The sequence below is a fragment of the Lytechinus variegatus genome, chromosome 11, assembly GCF_018143015.1.
Source record: "Lytechinus variegatus isolate NC3 chromosome 11, Lvar_3.0, whole genome shotgun sequence".
NCBI classification, from domain to species: Eukaryota; Metazoa; Echinodermata; class Echinoidea; order Temnopleuroida; family Toxopneustidae; genus Lytechinus; species Lytechinus variegatus.
Window position 1 is genome coordinate 3,823,976 of NC_054750.1, and position 17,236 is coordinate 3,841,211.

Below are 17,236 nucleotides of genomic sequence, written 5' to 3' on the forward strand. Positions count from 1 at the left end.
CAACACAAGTGAGAAACTTAAACCACTTGTGTGCCCTTTACTATTCTGAGGCACGTTCCATAAAGAATTTGAACTTAATCATTATTGTAACTACCATTGAAATCTTGATTGTGATTGGCTCCTGAGCCCTTTGACCGTGGTAGTTGGCATACTGACAATAGTTGTCACGCTTTGTGAAACGGAACCAGTCTCTTTGGAGGTTCGAAATGTGTAAAAGACTGAAATCTAAACCTCATTCAACTAATAATTCAGTTCGGAGTAACAGCAAAATCTAAATCAAATCTCCCCCTATATCTCGAGAGGTTTGGTTAGCGCACCGCAACACTTCGAAATAAGCCATTAGTAGATGCCCAAGATATCATATAATTTCAAGTTTGAGTGTTCATCTCAACTAGTATGTGATTGCACTGTGTGTATATATATATTTCAAAATGGAATTGTGGACAAATCATTAGGGTTGAAATTAAATGATAGACCCTAGATTATATGAGAAGTTTGAGGGATAGAATTTTCGAGTGAGGTTGGTCTGTTATATTTGTTCGCTTTGCCCAGTAATTTACAAACGAGGCTACACTGTCCCTACAAAACTTTAGCAACCAAACACAAAAAATACATCCAACTAACTTTGTAAGTTGTATAGATAATGTTGCTGTGTTACCATCCCCATCATCATCATCACCGTGTTTACTAACAGTGGCGTAACTACGGGGGGGGGCATGGGGGGGCACGTGCCCCCCAATCGGCTGGCAAAAAAAAAAAAAAAAAACGGGGAAAGGGAGAAAAAGAGGGAGAAAGGAAGAGAAACGTAGTGGGAAAGAAGAAATGATCAATTTTATATTATATCATAATTATGTTATATTACTATATATTATATAAACTTTTTTGTAATAACTTTATGAAACATGATTTGCTCAGGGCTCATGTCTTTTTTCGGAATACTATAGTTTTCAAGTATATTATATAGAGAGATGTGACGTTGTCAAATCCAGTCAATTTACACCAAATAGGTTTCCTCGCACTTTGAGCTATTATTGTTTTATGTAGTGACATATGTTTCTTTTTCATGACTACTTAAATTGATCGCCCCATTTTAAGGTCTTGATATAAAACATATCCTGTCCCTTTTTCTGATCTGAATATCAAAAATTTTCAGCTCGCGCTTCGCGCTCGCATCATTTGGTTAGTGAAATACGTACTATGGTCTAAGTGAATTCCTACAAACAAGCCTTAGAATGTCCCTCCTCAGGTCTGAATTACTTATATTTTCAGCTCGCGCTTTGTGCTCGCAATATTTCATTAGTGAGATGCGTATAATAATCATGATTACACTGACTACAAAAAGTGCTTCATGTTTTTAGATGTAATTCTCACCAAATCAGCAAGCGCTTGGCACTCGCATTAGATGACTATGGTGAGATATGTATACTCTTAATGGATTCCTTTAAAAATAGTTCTCAAAATATCATTTTTTCTTATCTCAATTTCAAAAATTTGCAGCTCGCGCTTTGCGCTCGCATCATTTGGTTAGTGAAATACGTAAGGTCTTAGTTAAACAAGCCTTAGAATGCCCACTACAGGTCCGAATTTCCTAAATTTCAGCTCGCGTTTCGCGCTCGCAATATTTGATTAGTGAAATGCGTATGTGAATCATGATTAGAATGATTGCAAGTGCTTCCTGTGTTTAGATATAATTCTAACAAAATCAGCAAGTGCTTGGCACTCGCATTAGATGAATATGGTGAGATATGTTAAAGTCCTTAAAATGTCCCTGTTTGGGGTCAATTCAAGCTTGTGCTCGATCGCGCTCGTATTGTTTGTTTAGCGAGACAGGTATGTAACATAACAAAAATTTGCCCCCCCAATGCCGTGACCCACGGTACGCCACTGTGCACTAACACCACCAACACCATCATTGACACCACCATCCGACTTTCATCATCGTCATCATGTGCACCACCAATATCATCAACACTTCCATCATCATCGTCATCATCATCACCAACACTATCATCATCATCACCAACACTATCATCATCATCACCAACACCATCATCATCATCATCGTCATCATCACCATGTGCACCACCACCACCACTGCAATCCGACCTTCATCATCATCATCACCCCCACTATCATCATCATCTTCATCGATAATATCATCATCACTACCACTATCATCAACACTACCATCATCTACATCATCATCATCATCACCAACACCATCATCATCATCATCATCATCATCATCACCAACACCATCATCATCATCAACACCACCACCACCATCATCATCATCATCACCAACACCATCAACATCATCATCATCAACACCACCACCACCATCACCACCATCATCACCATCATCATCATCATCATCATCACCAACATCATCATCCCCCACTATCACCACCACCTTCACCATAATCATCATTTTTCATTTCAGAATAGAAACGAAAAAAAAAACATGACAAAAAAGAAAAAGGATGGGAAGAAAATGAGGGGGACTAAAATGATGAAAGGAAAAAAGGCCTCTCACAATACCAAAGTCTAAGCTCGCCCCAAAATAGTAACCCTATTCTAGGACATTATCAAGATTCCTATGCATTTCCTGGTATTCCTCCCTTCTGAATTGCTGTAGAGTGGTTATCTCGCATATAGCAACAACGGAAGTTGATACCAATATGATCATACACAATTTCTTAAAATCTTAACTCGATTTAATTTGCAATGTCAGATATGGTTGTTGTAACAATCAAGCTCAATAACATATAAACCTGCACAGAAGAAAACAACGCCTAAAACTTAAGTGTACATTCCATACGTAGTTTAATTTGAACCTGAATAAGACATGATATTGCTAAGCAATACATAGACAGAAATTTAAAAAACCTAACTTAACAATAAATGAAAAACTAAAGACATGATTAAACTGATCCCATTAGGTCTTAAGCATTTGACTTTCTGTATGCACAGTTGACGGGAGATGATATTTATAAGAAAGGGACTGGGCATTGAATCCGCGGGGAAACCAATGTATTCATGATCTTGAATTTAAAAAGCAATTTGAAAACTAATATTGAAACAAAAATATCTATCAGGTACATATTCCAACATGTGAAGGTCAAGGAAATTCTGGAAAACATCCTCATCTAAGATTTAGCTTTTTAAAGTAGAATTTCTCTTGGGCCCCATCATCACAAAAATCAATATCAGGGAAACTTTGTCCTCCAGCCAATCAGAAACAAGTATTTCGGTTAAGTTTCCACTGTATGGCAGATAGTGAAAAAGGACCCAAGAGTGAACATCTTTAGAGAAAGACGATGCTACAGGCTTATCACAGGAAGCATGATTTATTCACAGAAATAGACCATTCAGCCTCAAGACACTGGTTACATCTGAAAAAGAACAACCATTCCTCCTTGAAAACGCATTTCCATCAGAGGCAGATCATGCAGCCCGATCTCATCTCTCCAAGAAACTGACTAAGTCCTAAATAGGCAAATGGTGAAGCCTCATTCCTCCTAGATAACATCTCCTAGGGACAGTAGCGTAGCCTAATCTCTTTGAGAAGTGAATTTCCTCCAGAGGCAGATCATGCAGCCTGACTTTTCCTGGGCTGTGATCCTAGACCGATCATGCATCCTGATTTCTTGTGAGGAGCACATCTTACACGGCAGAACCTCTTGTAAAGCGTATTTCCCCCAGAGCAGATCATGCAGCCTGATCTTTCCCTAGCTGTGATCCTACAGAGGTTATGCATTCTGATTTCTGATGGAGAGCACATCTTCTAGGGAGAGTTATGTAGCCTAATCTCTCAAGGAGCATATATTTTTTTGCAAAGGCTGATCATGCAGTTTCATTTCTTTTGAAATGGTCATTCTACCCCATATCATGTTCTCTGGCTCCACCTTGTGATAGATATTCCTGATCCGATGGGATGCATCAAATCTCCATCATCATGTCACCCTCTCCTATCACTTCTCCATTGTAGGATGCTGGCAAGAAAAAAAAAATAGACAAAATATATCATTATCAGGAAATCAAACCAACTAGGAGCAACTTGTTATTAGTTGCGGCCGAGATCTATAGTTTGGTAAGCAATACTTTGAAAAGAGCTTTGAAATGGCTACTGCTGGAAGGAGATAAGTGGAAACAGACCTGGAAGAAAAATTCTTTCCACAAAAATTCAATTTGAAACGAATGAACCTACAGTTCATGGAATGATGGTGATTGACATCTCAACTGAAACATTGGGAGTCATTACCAGTTGCTGAACCTAAACTGAGACAAAGCTGAGCATATCCCCTTAATTCAAAATAACATCACCACATATTAAGTCAGATCATGCCCATGGGAGATACACTTTGGTGTACTAATCAGTGTACATTGCCCATAAAATTTCCTACATATTCATGTTTATACTTGAATTTTTCCAGCTGAGCATTTTCTGATGCAGCACAGTGCAATTTGATTACATCACTTTAGCTCTGGCCTATAAGTACTGCGACAGTGTGAAATAAGACTTCTTACAATGAGAAGGTATACTATCGCAAGGGTAAAGTCACATTGTTGATGTGCTAACTCAGGTGCACATCATACTGGCTATATGGTTGTCATGTCACAAGAGAGAGCAGACGTGGCATCTTTGCCCGTTTGGACGAACGCATTTAGCGGGGTAATAACAAATTTTCCACTCCACTGCAGTTTTATATAACAAATAATGCACAGATTTAAATTTGTGATATGAGTGGCGATGCGGGCATGTCATGCATTCACAATGTTACGCAAAGCACCTTGTAAATACCCTAGAGCATGCTTCATCGGTACTAACAGGCGTACAACTGTGCTATATTCATATTATACGTACCACCTTCCACGACGTTCTGGGATGTTCCTACTATGCTGTCCTTTAAATCAACATTCTGGAGAATATGGGCATTAGGGCACAAGATGCTTCCTTGTATAACACACCTGAAATATACAAAAAATATACAGTGTTATGGATGAGTATTCTGTACATTAGGTAGTTTTTGCTCTGTGATGTATGGAGGATTAAAAAACACAGTAAATAAATCGAAAATGCTCGTCAAATGACAAAGAACAGCTGGAAGGTGGTGAAAAGTAGTCCTCCCCCCTCAAAAAAAAATAAGCCTGGTAATAAGTATGCATGATAAAATTAACAATACAAGTAACATTGTAATGCTTAGGAATGTACACACAATGTATTAAACAGGTTATTTCAACAGACTAGGAATTGTAAGATGGAATGCAATTGACAGAAAAAAGAGACATAGAAAGATAAAAGAGAGAAAGAAAAGGGACAATATCAGAAGTATAAATTGAGGGTAAAACAAAATGTGAAATGACATAATTTGGGGAAAAGAGAGGAGAGACAAAGGGCAGGGATTCAGACAAGCAAAACTGCATATTCGATGAATGAGGTAAAAGACAATAAAGAATATGACAATCAAATCACAACAGAAATCAAATGATTTGAATAAAGTGAGGTATTGTAAATCTATCAAACAAACTATTTTAAAATGAAAAAAAAAAACACTGATGCACTGGGAGGAAATTACGTTTAACATTATGGTTATCCTTCAAGCACCAACTCGTAAACATCTGGATAAAGCATTAAACCTATGTTATGTTATGGTATATCAATCATTTATAACATTCAACATGAACTTGGAGGTTAACTTCATTGAGAATCTATCATCCATCAAGCTCCGGGTTTTCAAAGAATCCAGATCCAAAAATTATACGGGTCGTTTTATCCTCCTCCTACGATCTTTTACATGGGCTAAAGAGAGCTTTCACATGGACCGGTGTGTTGGCTCATTTGGTAGAGTATCCGTCTGAAAACCGGGAGGTCGGGAGTTCAAACCCGGCCGAGTCAGACCAAAAGACGTCAAAAGATGGGAGTTGCTGCTACCCTGTTTGGCATTCAACAATTAAAGGGATAGAGCCTTGTCGATCTGGTGCTGCACAGCGGCTGCCAGGCCCATGATAAATTGGGCAAAGCAAATTTTTGGAGCATTTCATTTCATGCCTATTTCAAACAATAGGATATTTTTTTCAAAAGAGTATCATTTAAAGGGGAAAATTACTATGAAGAAACATTTGTCGTAAAAATAAACAATGAAAAAGTTGGTGGAGAATTGAGTGAAATCCATCAAAGATTAAGAATTTTAAGCTTTCATTTGTGATTTTATATGCATGTAGGCCTAATAGTAATGGTCAATGATGACTCGGAAGAAAGTCTTTCAGGAGAAAGTGCCAAATAATTTGTATGTTGATATACTGAAGCTACAATAAGTTTATTTTCATTTTGTTTTAAAAGAAAATTACATTTTATTGATTTTTTCACCACACAATATGTGGGGAAACAGCTCGCATATGACAATATAAATTAAAAAAATATACTACAGGTAATAACTTATAATCGTTGATGGGTTTTCCTCAAACCTTTGCCGTTATTTTTCATCATCTTTTCTGCTATTTTCATAATAAACTTTTTGTCAGGGTGAAATTCTTCTTTAAATAGATCTAGAGAATTACACCCTTAGGTACTTAACTCTATTTTCTAGGAAACTGCCTAGATCTGTAGGAGATGATGAGTGATAATAGTGACATTAGACTCTTGAAGTTCAAGGAATGTGAATGATTTAAATGCCAACCTTACATTTTGTGGATTTTTTTTAAAATGAATGATAGAAAACGATTCGGACAGGAAATACAAAATTATGTTGATGATAAATGGATGGTGATGGCAATGAAGATGATTCTGATGGTGGTTGTGTTGTGGTCATGATGATGAAGATGATAACGATTACGATGAGGAGGATTATGAAGATGATGAAGACGATGATGATGATGATCATAATGGCAACAATAATGATGATGTGATGATGAAGATGATAATGACGACAACAATAGTGGGGGGGGGGGTGATGAAGGTGATTATGGTGATGATTACAATAATGATGGTGGTGATAAGGATGATGATGGCAGTGATGATGGTAATTATAATAATGATGATGATGACAACGACATTGATGTTGATGATAATGACAACAATGATGATTTTGATGATGGAGATAATGACTCTGATTATGGTGATGACAATGATTACAATGTTGATGGTGATGATTATAACAATGATAATAACAATTATGATGACAATGATGATGACTATAGCTACATGTATGTCAATGATAAGGATGATGATTACTATGACAAAATGACGATAGTGTTGATGATGATGACAACAACAACAACGACATCTCCTTCTTATTTCTCTTCTTACCCTTCCTTGATGGTCACATGGTCCATGATGACAGAGTTGTTTATCTTGACCTTATCTCCGATGGTACAATGCCGTCCAATAATAGATCTCTTAACAGACACCTGATCTCCTATGCTTGACCTCTCCCCCACCATGCAGTCTTTACCAATCTGAAGAACAAAAGAAAAAGATGGATATAAGTATTACATTTTGTAATGAAGTGTTCCGCAATGCCACAGCTTAATATACATGAAATAACATAAAGGTCAAGTCCACTTCAGAAAAATGTTGATTTGAATCAATAGAGAAAAATCAGGCAAGCATAATGCTGAAATTTTCATCAAAATCGGATGTAAAATAAGAAAGTTATGACATTTTAAGCTTAAAGTTTCGCTTATTTTTAACAAAATAGTTATATGAACAAGTCAGTTACATGCAAATGAGAGAGTCAATGATGTCGCTCACTCACTATTTCTTTTGTTTTTTATTGTTTGAATTATACCACATTTCAATTTTTACAGATTTGACAATAAGGACAAACTTGATTGAACCATAAAATGTTAAACAATGGTAATTACACATGTTCAGGGAGAAATAAAACTTTGTTTCACAGGACAATGGGAGAGAATTAGAATATTTCATATAATAAAGTACGAAAGAAATAGTAAGTGAATGATGTCATCAGTTCCCTCATTTGCATACCAACTGAGATGTGCATAGAACTGTTTTGTGAAATGAAGCAAAACTTTAAAATGTTATAACTTTCTTATTTTAAATCCGATTTTGATGAAATTTTCAGTCAGATGTTTGTTGGATTTTTCTCTTTTAATTCAAATCAAGTTTTTGTTGGGGTGGACTTGTCCTTTAAAACATGCGAGTGTTTCATGAATCACCCTGCCAGTGATTTTCACTAACTAGTTTGCTTAGAGCCAATCAGATGCAAGGATTTTAGTAGCTTATAACATCTGTTGGTGAAAATCACTGACAAAGCTGTTCATGAAAGGCTCCACAGGCATATGTTTCATGAATCATCCTGCCGGTGATTTTCACTAACTAGTTTGCTTAGAGCCAATCAGATGCGAGGATTCTAGCACCTCACAATAGCTGCCAGGTAAAATCACTGACTATTTTATTGCATTAAATGCTGCCTGTATTCCCACCAATGGAAATGATGATAAACATATGATTCTTTTGTGACAACAATGGGATGGCTTGTATAATCTAAATACATTATGGGAAGACTTTTTAAAAAAGCCTTTGGCTTTGGGAAGGAGAGGCAATATGAACATACAATGGCATCCATTCACGGTCCATGCTCTTTTGTATGTCCTAGAAAAATTTGGTTAACCCACGAGCCTCTCATGATATAGCTTGGTGGCGCATGGATTATGAAACACATTAATTGACTCTATCAGTATGCCAAGAGGTCTTCTAAAACTTAGTATTAAAGAGGTACTCCTGGCTGAAATAATAAGATTTGAACAGATGAAGAAAAATCAGACAAACACAACGCTGAAATTTTTGTTATCAAAATCGGACTAGGAACAACAAAGTTAAGACATTTAAAAAAAGATTTGCATTATTTTGGTGAAACAGTTTTTGAACATATTCTTTTATCAGGTATTATTTTTATTCAAATTTTGTTGTCAAATAACTAAGTTAAAATGAATGAACAACAGAGATTTAATGCTGTAACTTATTTCATCATAAGGATGTGCAATAGCTCAGTCGGTAGAGCGGGGTTTCGGATTCTGGTGTCCCGGGTTTGATTCCCACTTGGTGGGCTATTGCTTGCTAGTGCCCTGAGATAAGGCATTTAAATCCTTATTACCAGGTGCCTCAGAGAGGAAATTAAGCCATCAGTCCTCTGGTTGCTTGCTTACAAGCATTCATGCTTTCTTAGCAATCAGGTAAAAAAAATCACCACCATAAGGGAGACACATCATTCAAACATACATATGACAATAATTATGATTCCATGAACAGTGTGAATAACATAAGAAAACGGAAAGTGGGGATGTGATATCATCAGTCCACCTAGAATGCACGTAATGAATATTCATGACAACGTGATTAGCTCTATTTTCCCAAAATATTGCTAAACTTTAAAATTCATTAACTGCGTTGCTTCCAGATTTTGATGAAATTTTCAGCATTTTGTTTGGTGAATTTTACTGTTTAAATCGAGATATATTTTCAACCCAGGCTACCAATTTAACCTAACACAATCTGTTACCTGTTACTTGACCCGTCCCCTCCCTGCACCAGGTGTACACACAGATGTACATGAAATGTGATATTAGAATTTCCCAGTGTCTTGCAATTTATAATTAAAAAAACACAGCCAAGAGATGATGCCATTATGATTGTGGGATTTTAAAAGCAAACATGAAAACTTACTTGAATATATATTTGAAACTAACAAGACAGCAACGCAATGATATTTTCAACACATAACGAAAAACAGAATTGAATAGATATTCGGTAAAAAAATGCTCTACTCTATGTTATGATTATGGATTCAATATTTTCAACTCTTAAGGAACAGCATAAAAAATATATGAAACTTCAAAGCATCAGTGGAAATCAATAAATATTATTAAAGGGATGGTCCAGGCTGAAAATATTTATATCGAAATAGAGTAAAATTCACAGAGCAAAATGCTGAAAATTCCATCAAAATCAGATAACAAATGACAAAGTTATTGAATTTTAAATGTTATCAATATTTTGTGAAAACAGTTACATGCACATCATCATGAAATCCATTTGGTTGGCTGATGATGTCACATCTCCTCTTTCCTTTTTCATAATTTATTACATGAAATCTGAAGTGTTTAACTATTTTTTCATACATGTGTAAATGATGTGTCTCCATTTTAATGAAATAAGTTGAGGCGATAAATAACTAATGCACTTAATCAGTTGTCAATCCAATTGTTTCAGTCCTTGGTAGAAATATGTTGAATAAATTTTCATATACCGGTAATAAAATACAAAAGAACAAGTGGGGATATGACATCAGCCCATCTAATGAATATTCATAAAGACATGCCTAGAACTGTTTCCCCAGAATAATGCAAATCTTTAAAATTCAATAACTTTGTCATTTGCTATCTGATTTGGATCAAATTTTCAGCATTTTGCATTGTGAATTTTACTATATTTATTGAAATATAAATATTTCCAGCCTGGACCATCCCTTTAAACACGATGCACACAATCATATTTCTATCTTCCAGTGTCTTTTACATGGCTGCACCGATATACCCTTTTCTCACAAGTTTTTCTTAAAATTGGACTATTGTTAACCACATAAACTGAACCCTGTATTAATTTATATATTTTTTCTTCTTGCACAGGCTAAAAGCCGCTAAACTTTCTGTCTAACCGCAGCTATTAAAGAAAATGCTTGCCTTCCTCTCACTAAATTTAGTACTCCATAAGCGCTCATCTCTGTTTGGACAACAGCGCAGACTCCGTTGCCCCAAGGCCAAACATCAAGCCCCATCCTTGCCTTGGCAGGATTTCTGTTCTCACAGAGACACTTAACCCTGAAGTCTCATGCTTAACGCCGCACTTGCCCGGCTCACCCTGCTATTTTGCGGCGGGGGCCAAATGATTTTGTACTATAGGTGGGAATAAGCCTACTTTGTGAAAACGCCATGAGAATAGAGTGTGGGCTATAAACTCCGGACTATAGGTGGGGCTATTATAGTTAACTTGCCATTTGGCCCCACCCATAGTACAGGGTTAAAAATAAATACCAGTTGCTGTAATGATCTCAAAATGAATCAAACAGAATCCGATGAAATTACCACCAAAGTGTTTGTACATGTATGTATGAATAAAAAATATGTGCCAAATAGCTTTGGAAGAAAATGCACAATTGCTGAGAATTTAGCAAAATAAGCACGGAATTACATCAAATGTCGGGTATTTATCAATACCGCATACATTCGTAATTCCGAAGCTTCGTTATTCCGAAGGTTCGGATATTCCGAAGGTTCATTATTCCGAAAAATCGTAATTCCGAAGGTTCATTAGTCCGAAAACTGAATGATTAACGATCCTTATTTCGTTTTCGGACTAGCGAAGTTTCGAAACAACAAACCTTATTTCGTTTTCGGATGAACAAACCTTCGGAACATCGAACCTTATTTCGTTTTCGGATTATCGAACCTTCGGAATAATGAGCCTTCGGAATAATGCCACAAATGTTTGGATTAACGAACCCTTTTATCGAGGTATAGGTAATTTACGTGTTTCGGAATTACGAATTGTAACCTATCAATACACTGTCTCACATACATGTGTATGCTTTTCTGTGTATTATCAGAAATATTGATATTGAGCTTAGATTTAATGATTTTACAAAGATAAGTTTACATCAATGTACGGTACCAGATCTAGATGTATGATAATATTTTGACAATTAACCTTGATTTTTAAGACTTTCTCTTGAAATAATTGTTTGCTGCAACTACTGTCTATTACCTTTGAGGAAAATTTTGCCTGTGAGAAAAGGGTAATGTTGCAATAGTGATGGTACCCAATCATAAGAAGCTTTAATAAAGAAAAAAAATGGTGGTGGAACTTAAGTACAGGTAAAAGTATTTCACAAAATGCAAGATGATTTTTTAAACATCTCATCTGATTTTGTTGTCAGCATGCATTGAATGTAAATCATCATTAATGATTCTCACTCTCTCAGGTATTTGATGAAAAGGAAAACATAAGTGGGAATGTTTGTAATGCCAGTCCATTGTGAATTGAATGAGATATATTTGTCACAACTTGTGAACATAAATCTCATTCAGTTATGATCCCGTCTGTCAGACTGTCATCCAATGCAATAATTCATAACATCGTTTGGGAACCTCAGAGTCATTTCATAAAGCTGTTCGTAAGTTAAGAGCGACTTTAATAACGACTGGTGATCCTTAGTTGTGTTAATGATATTCACCAATAAATGTTCATTGGTGATTATTTAAGAAAGGATCACCAGTCATTCTTAAAGGTCAAGTCCACCTCAGAAAAATGTTGATTTGAATCAATAGAGAAAAATCAGAACAAGCACAATGTTGAAAATTTCATCAAAATCGGATGTAAAATAAGAAAGTTTTGACATTTTAAAGTTTTGCTTATTTTCAACAAAATAGTTATATGAACGAGCCAGTTACATCCTAATGAGAGTCAATGATGTCACTCACTCACTATTTCATTTGTTTTTTATTGTTTGAATTATTCAATATTTCAATTTTTACGAATTTGACAATTAGGACCTCCTTGCCTGAAGCACAAAATATTAAAACAATGGAATTCCACGTGGTTAGGGAGGAATGAAACTTCATTTTACACGACAATGACAAGAAAGATGTTGTTTGAAGGTTTGCATGGTGGCATGTACAATGACAAGAAAATCAAAATATTTCATATTTCATATAATAAAATACAAAAGAAATAGTGAGTGAGTGATGTTATCAACTCTCTCATTTAGAAGTCACTGACTCGTTCATAAAGCTATTTTGTTGAAAATAAGCGAAACTTTAAAATACCATAACTTTCTTATTTTACATCCGATTTTGATGAAATTTTCAGTGTTATGCTTGTTGAATTTTTCTCTTTTTTTTCAAATCAAGTTTTTTTAAAGTCGCTCTTAACTTACAAACAGCTTTATGAAACAACCCCTACTATGGAAAAAATAACAATGTAGCATGTCTATTGGGACTGTTTACCACATTTCAATTTTTCTCATTTTTTCATAATTTTCTTCATAACTTGTAATTTTCAATACCTTTTGACTCATATCGATTCCAAAACTTTCTTTCTGATAGGAAAAAAAAACTCTCTGAAACATTTTTTTTTGGGGGGGTGGTTGTTAGAAAGCTAGAAAGTATTTTTGAAAATATAAATGGTGCTGCAACTGAACTTCCCATTAAGGAGAGCATCTTTTTTGTTTAATTTTTAATTAAATGTTGGAAAGGAGGTCCTGGTAGACTCTTTACATGGATTTTTGTGACAATTTGTTTAAAAAACCTAAACTTTTATTTTTTTTGGAAGTTTCTGTGTGGAAACTAGCGCTGCCCAATAGGAACATTTTTAAGCATTTATTTTTCGTCTCATATCTATCAGGTGCTCTTATTTACCCCAATCATTACTTTCTATTTTCATGTTTAGCTGTATCTGAGATTGAATATTTCTTTTACCTTATATGCATCTGTCCATGTGTGAGTTATGTGGTAATATATGTCATAAAAAAGAATGGTAGATTTACAGTACCCACTGGCCTACATGGCCTTGCCAGAAAAAGTACACTGTACACATCTTAAACAAGTAGTTAATAATGATTTCACCTTCAAGGTGTCTCCTTAGATACACTTATTCAGGTCTGACAGGCCATCATACAAAACAGAATCAACAAGAATTTCAACAATGCAAATAAAAGTATGCTGATTTCAGTTGTTTCACAAGCCATTTTGCTTCAAGGTAAACTGGAAAACAACCATAAATAATCATGCATTTGCCAAGATTTATGACACGTCTCTTGAGCTACATTCTGTTGCCAAAAACTAATCTGTGTTTTTTATGAAGTAAATTTCATGATTACCATGACAAGTGTTTGATGACAAAATAAACAAGCAGAAATACTCTAAAAATAGCTTTCGTTGCAGCTGTCACTATCATGAACAATACTGCAAATATTTGATGATATAATGAAATAAATAGGTTAAGGTTTATAAGATGTTGTTTACAGTTAGGCTACCAAGTCAGAACAAAGTTACACAACACACTATTTCATAAAACGACTTGCATTTGTGTGTTATGTGAACAGTAAACATTGCAGCAATGAAATAGATGTATAACTATGCACATAAATCTAATTAGTGGGTATGAAGTAGGGGCGGATCCAGGATTTTCCAAGGGGGGGGGGCACATTTTTCCGAGGAAATATTTGACAAGTAAAAAGAAAAAAGTTCTTCATAATCAAAAGGTGGGCACAGGCTGGCTGGGCCCCCTGGATCCGCCAGTGGTATGAAGTTTGTAGATGTAGAATGACCCTAATTCTTCCCCTCTGCTACAGCAAACAATACTTGTTTTGCACCTTAAAGCTTTTTCTATGAGTGTATACTGTATAGGCTACATGTAGATGTATGTCTCTAAACAGAGATAGAAAACTTTGATTTAATTATCCTGCATGCTTGACAAATGGAGCAATACTCTCTATGATTATATATGTTAGAGTGTGGATGCTGGAAAATGCCAAAATGCAATCAATGGATGAAGAAATCAAGATGCAATTTAATCAGATGCTAAATTTTCAGACAGTAAACTGAAAAGAAAAATCAAAATAAGATGAAATAAAAGATAAAAACTCACTGAAGAGTGTGATTTCAGATCCTGGAAAAAAATAATTGACATAAAAATAAATAAAAGAAAGTAAAGCGGAGCCTTAAAAGAGAGGTAATGGTAGGCAATTTGTCAATGCTAACAGAGATTTTTGTTATGTGCAATTATTGCTACATGTATGATAACTAAGCATTACATGCATTTTAAATAGTAAAATATGTTTTGATCTTTTTTTCTTACAAAAAGACAATAAATGAAGATGAACCCATCTGCATAAAAAATATTACTTTGAATTAAAAAAAATGGAGGTATGAGCACTTTAGACCTGCAGAATGCTATTTGTTTTCAAATCTTTCATTAAAAAAAGATAATAAATCGTAATACATTTTAATTGCATTATTTTTTATATCTACATATATTCATTACATAAAAGGATTACTATTACTACTAAGTACTACTACAACATGTACTACTACTGCTTACACTTCGTAATTCCAAAGGTTCTTTATTCCGAAGGTTCGTAATTCCGAAACACGTAAATTGCCTATACCTCAATGTTCGTTAATCCGAAAACTTAAGAGTTTGTTAATCCGAACATTTGTGGCGTTATTCCGAAGGTTCGTTATTCCGAATGTTCAATAATCTGAAAATGAAATAAGGTTCAATGTTCCGAAGGTTCGTTAATCCAAAAAAGAAATAAGGTTCGTTGTTCCGAAGGTTTGTTAATCCGAAAACAAAATAAGGTTTGTTGTTCTGAAGGTTCGTTAGTCCGAAAACGAAATAAGGTTAGTTAATCATTTAGTTTTCGGACTAACGAACCTTCGGAATTACGAACCTCATTTCTTTTTCGGATTAACGAACCTTCGGAATTACGAACCTCACTTCGTTTTTGGACTAACGAACCTTCGGAATTATGAACCTTCGGAAATACGAACCTTCAGAATAACGAACCTTCGGAATAACGAACCTTCGGAATTACGAATGTATGCGACTACTACTACTACTACGACAACAACAACATGTACTACTACTACTACTGATAATAATAACAACAACAATGATAACAATATGGACCATTTATATACTGCAGATACTCCATTAACATAATCTACATGTAAGTTCTAACTAACTCAGGTCCCTTAGATTGAAAGACGCGAGTCGTAACCACTAAACCCCCACATTAATTTCTTGTTCCATACAGATTTTCTTGAATGTCTTTGCACTCCGAAACAGTCCTGTAACTATTCATGTTTGTATTAGGCAGGGCTTCATCAGAAGCAGACCTGCTAACCTCTTGGAATGAAAAACTGTATTCTGTGATTAAAAAATCTGTATTTTTCCCCAAAAAAATTTTTGTAATAAAATGCTTGGCGCACTCGATCATCACGGCGCTCAAGCTGCATGCAAGCTAAAATATGCACTGCTCTTGCAGATGAAAAAAATTGAAACATGTGTATATCTTCACCCTGGTTTTAACAAAATGATTGAAAAAAAAAAAAGTTACCTGAAATTACATTGATCTAATAACCATATTTGTGTACGTTTTATGAAATAGAGATAAATAGAGATGAAGTTTTCTCATTAACTAGGATTAAAAAAATATATTTCTTTTTACAAGAAAATTTTTTAAAGGGGAAGTTCACCCTGAAGAAAACTTTGTTGTAAAAATAGCAGAAAAAATAGTAAAAAATATTGGTGAAGGTTTGAGGAAAATCCGTTAAAGAGTAAGAAAGTTATTAGAGTTCAAAATTTTGGATTTGTGACGTCATAAACGAGCAGCTGCCCCATGTGTTATATAATATAAAATAATATGAATTTCAAATTTTGTATGGTTCCTGATGACTTAATTTTGTTTTCTTTTCATGATCGGGTGTGAAATGATTTGTCTATTGATATACAAAAGTTACAGTGAAAACCATTTTCATTTTTTTGAGAAAACGACATTTCAGTGTTTTTTTTTACCATTCGCTATGTAGGAATGCTGCTCGCATATGACGTCACAAATCAAATAATTGAAATTCTAATAACTTTTTAATTATTTGATGAATTTTTCTCAAACCTTCGGCAATATCTTTTATTATTTTTTCTCCTATTTTTACAACAAACTTTTTGTCAGGGTGAACTTCCCCTTTAAAGAAAAATGTACTGCCGTATTTTGGTTGCAAAAACATACTAAATATGCCTGAAACGTACTGGTTGGCAGGTCTGCACTAGCCCACTCAAAGAATGATCACCTTGGTCTGGATGAAGACGTCCCTATTTTGACTTGTAAATTGCCAATTGCTCTACACCCGTTTCATCTACAGTACTTTCTGTGGGGTCTAGTCCTTTGTGATCTAGTCCTACTTGTTCTACAACTATTTCATCTCTTTTCATCTGGTCTAATTGCCATTCAGCAAGAAATTTTCCCCTGCATTGTGCTGCACTCAACCCAGGTGAGGTCAATGGGTTCGTGGTAGAAAGAAATTCCTTGAATGCTTGACTGAGGCAGCCCAGCTAAAGCCGGTGGTAGCAATAATAATAGAAGTGCCCGCTGGGAGAACAGTTTTTGGAACTGAGGTGGCTACCCTGGGGATATATGCCGTGATTAGTATTAAT

General features: G+C 35.2%; 1 protein-coding gene across 2 annotated transcripts in view; it reads right to left on the reverse strand.

Annotated features, from left to right (window-relative positions):
* Positions 1 to 2,930: 2,930 nt before the first annotated feature.
* LOC121423890 (translation initiation factor eIF-2B subunit gamma-like) overlaps positions 2,931 to 17,236 on the reverse strand; it is a 43,067-nt gene continuing 28,761 nt past the window's right edge. The window contains exons 10-13 of one of the 2 annotated variants that reach the window (XM_041619419.1): positions 14,669 to 14,689; positions 7,310 to 7,458; positions 4,868 to 4,971; positions 2,931 to 3,995 (exon numbers count right to left, since the gene is read on the reverse strand). In XM_041619419.1, the coding sequence (XP_041475353.1) occupies positions 3,943 to 3,995; positions 4,868 to 4,971; positions 7,310 to 7,458; positions 14,669 to 14,689 (327 nt within the window). In that variant the 3' untranslated portion in view covers positions 2,931 to 3,942. The remainder of the gene's footprint in view (positions 3,996 to 4,867; positions 4,972 to 7,309; positions 7,459 to 14,668; positions 14,690 to 17,236) is intronic. The other variant, XM_041619420.1, reaches the window with a different exon arrangement.